A 948-nucleotide genomic window follows, 5' to 3' on the forward strand; every position below is an offset into this window, starting at 1 on the left:
CGTTTATTTAAAAAAGAATTACATGCTTAAATATTTAATCAGTTAAAAAAGAAATGATTTTTTTTATAATATTTTAATTTTAATTTTTTACGTGATATATTTAATATTATAAAATTAATAATTTTAATTTAGGAGGATCAGTGATAGGCCGATGAAGATTAAGTTAGTCTTTGGGGGTTTTACATTGCATGTTAGTAGTGTTTATGCGCTGCAGATGGACTTGAAAGAGGAGGTGAAGGCGAGATTTTGGGAAGATTTGGACGAGGTAGTGAGAAGCGTGCCTAGCGCGGAGAAAATCGTCATAGCAGGGGACTTCAATGGGCACATTGGGATCCTACCCGGAGGTTATGACAATGTGTATGGTGGTTTTGGCTTTGGTGTTAGAAATGGCAAGGGAGCGGCCCTATTGGATTTTACGAGAGCCTTTGAGCTGGTGGTTGTGAACTTGAGTTTCACGAAGAAGGAGGATCACCTAATTACCTTTTAGAGCGCGAAAGCCAAGACTCAGATTGACTTTCTGCTGCTTAGGAAGGGGTATAGGGTGCTATGTAAGGACTGTAAGGTCATTCCGAACGAGCACCTCTCAACCCAGCATATTCTGTTAGTGATGGACTTGTCTATCAAGAAGATGAAGAAGAAATGGGTCGGGAAAGGTTGATCTAGAACTAAGTGGGGTAACTTGACGCCAGAAAGTGCACTAAAGATAGGGGGAAAGGTGCGGGTATGGAAGCGTGAGAGTGTAGAGGGGACGTGGATGCTATGTGGGATGGGGCGGCCAGCTGCATCACAGAGACTACTAAAGGTGTGTTGGGTTTTTCGAGGGGCCGGTCAGGTCGTCATAAGGGGGACTGGTGGTGGAATGAAGAAGTGAAGAAGAAAGTGGAGATCAAGAAGGGGGCGTATGTTAAGTTGATTGAGAGTAAAGATGAAGAAGAGAAACGGGTGAAT

At 42.6% G+C, this 948-nt stretch overlaps 1 protein-coding gene across 1 annotated transcript; it reads left to right on the forward strand.

Annotated features, from left to right (window-relative positions):
- The first annotated feature begins 151 nt into the window (after positions 1-151).
- LOC124890235 (craniofacial development protein 2-like) lies at positions 152-487 on the forward strand. The gene has a single exon (XM_047402035.1). The coding sequence runs from the start codon at positions 152-154 to the stop codon at positions 485-487; it is 336 nt and encodes a 111-aa protein (XP_047257991.1).
- The last annotated feature ends 461 nt before the right edge of the window (positions 488-948 follow it).

The sequence above is a fragment of the Capsicum annuum genome, unplaced genomic scaffold (assembly GCF_002878395.1).
Source record: "Capsicum annuum cultivar UCD-10X-F1 unplaced genomic scaffold, UCD10Xv1.1 ctg14746, whole genome shotgun sequence".
In the NCBI taxonomy this organism is placed as follows: domain Eukaryota; kingdom Viridiplantae; phylum Streptophyta; class Magnoliopsida; order Solanales; family Solanaceae; genus Capsicum; species Capsicum annuum.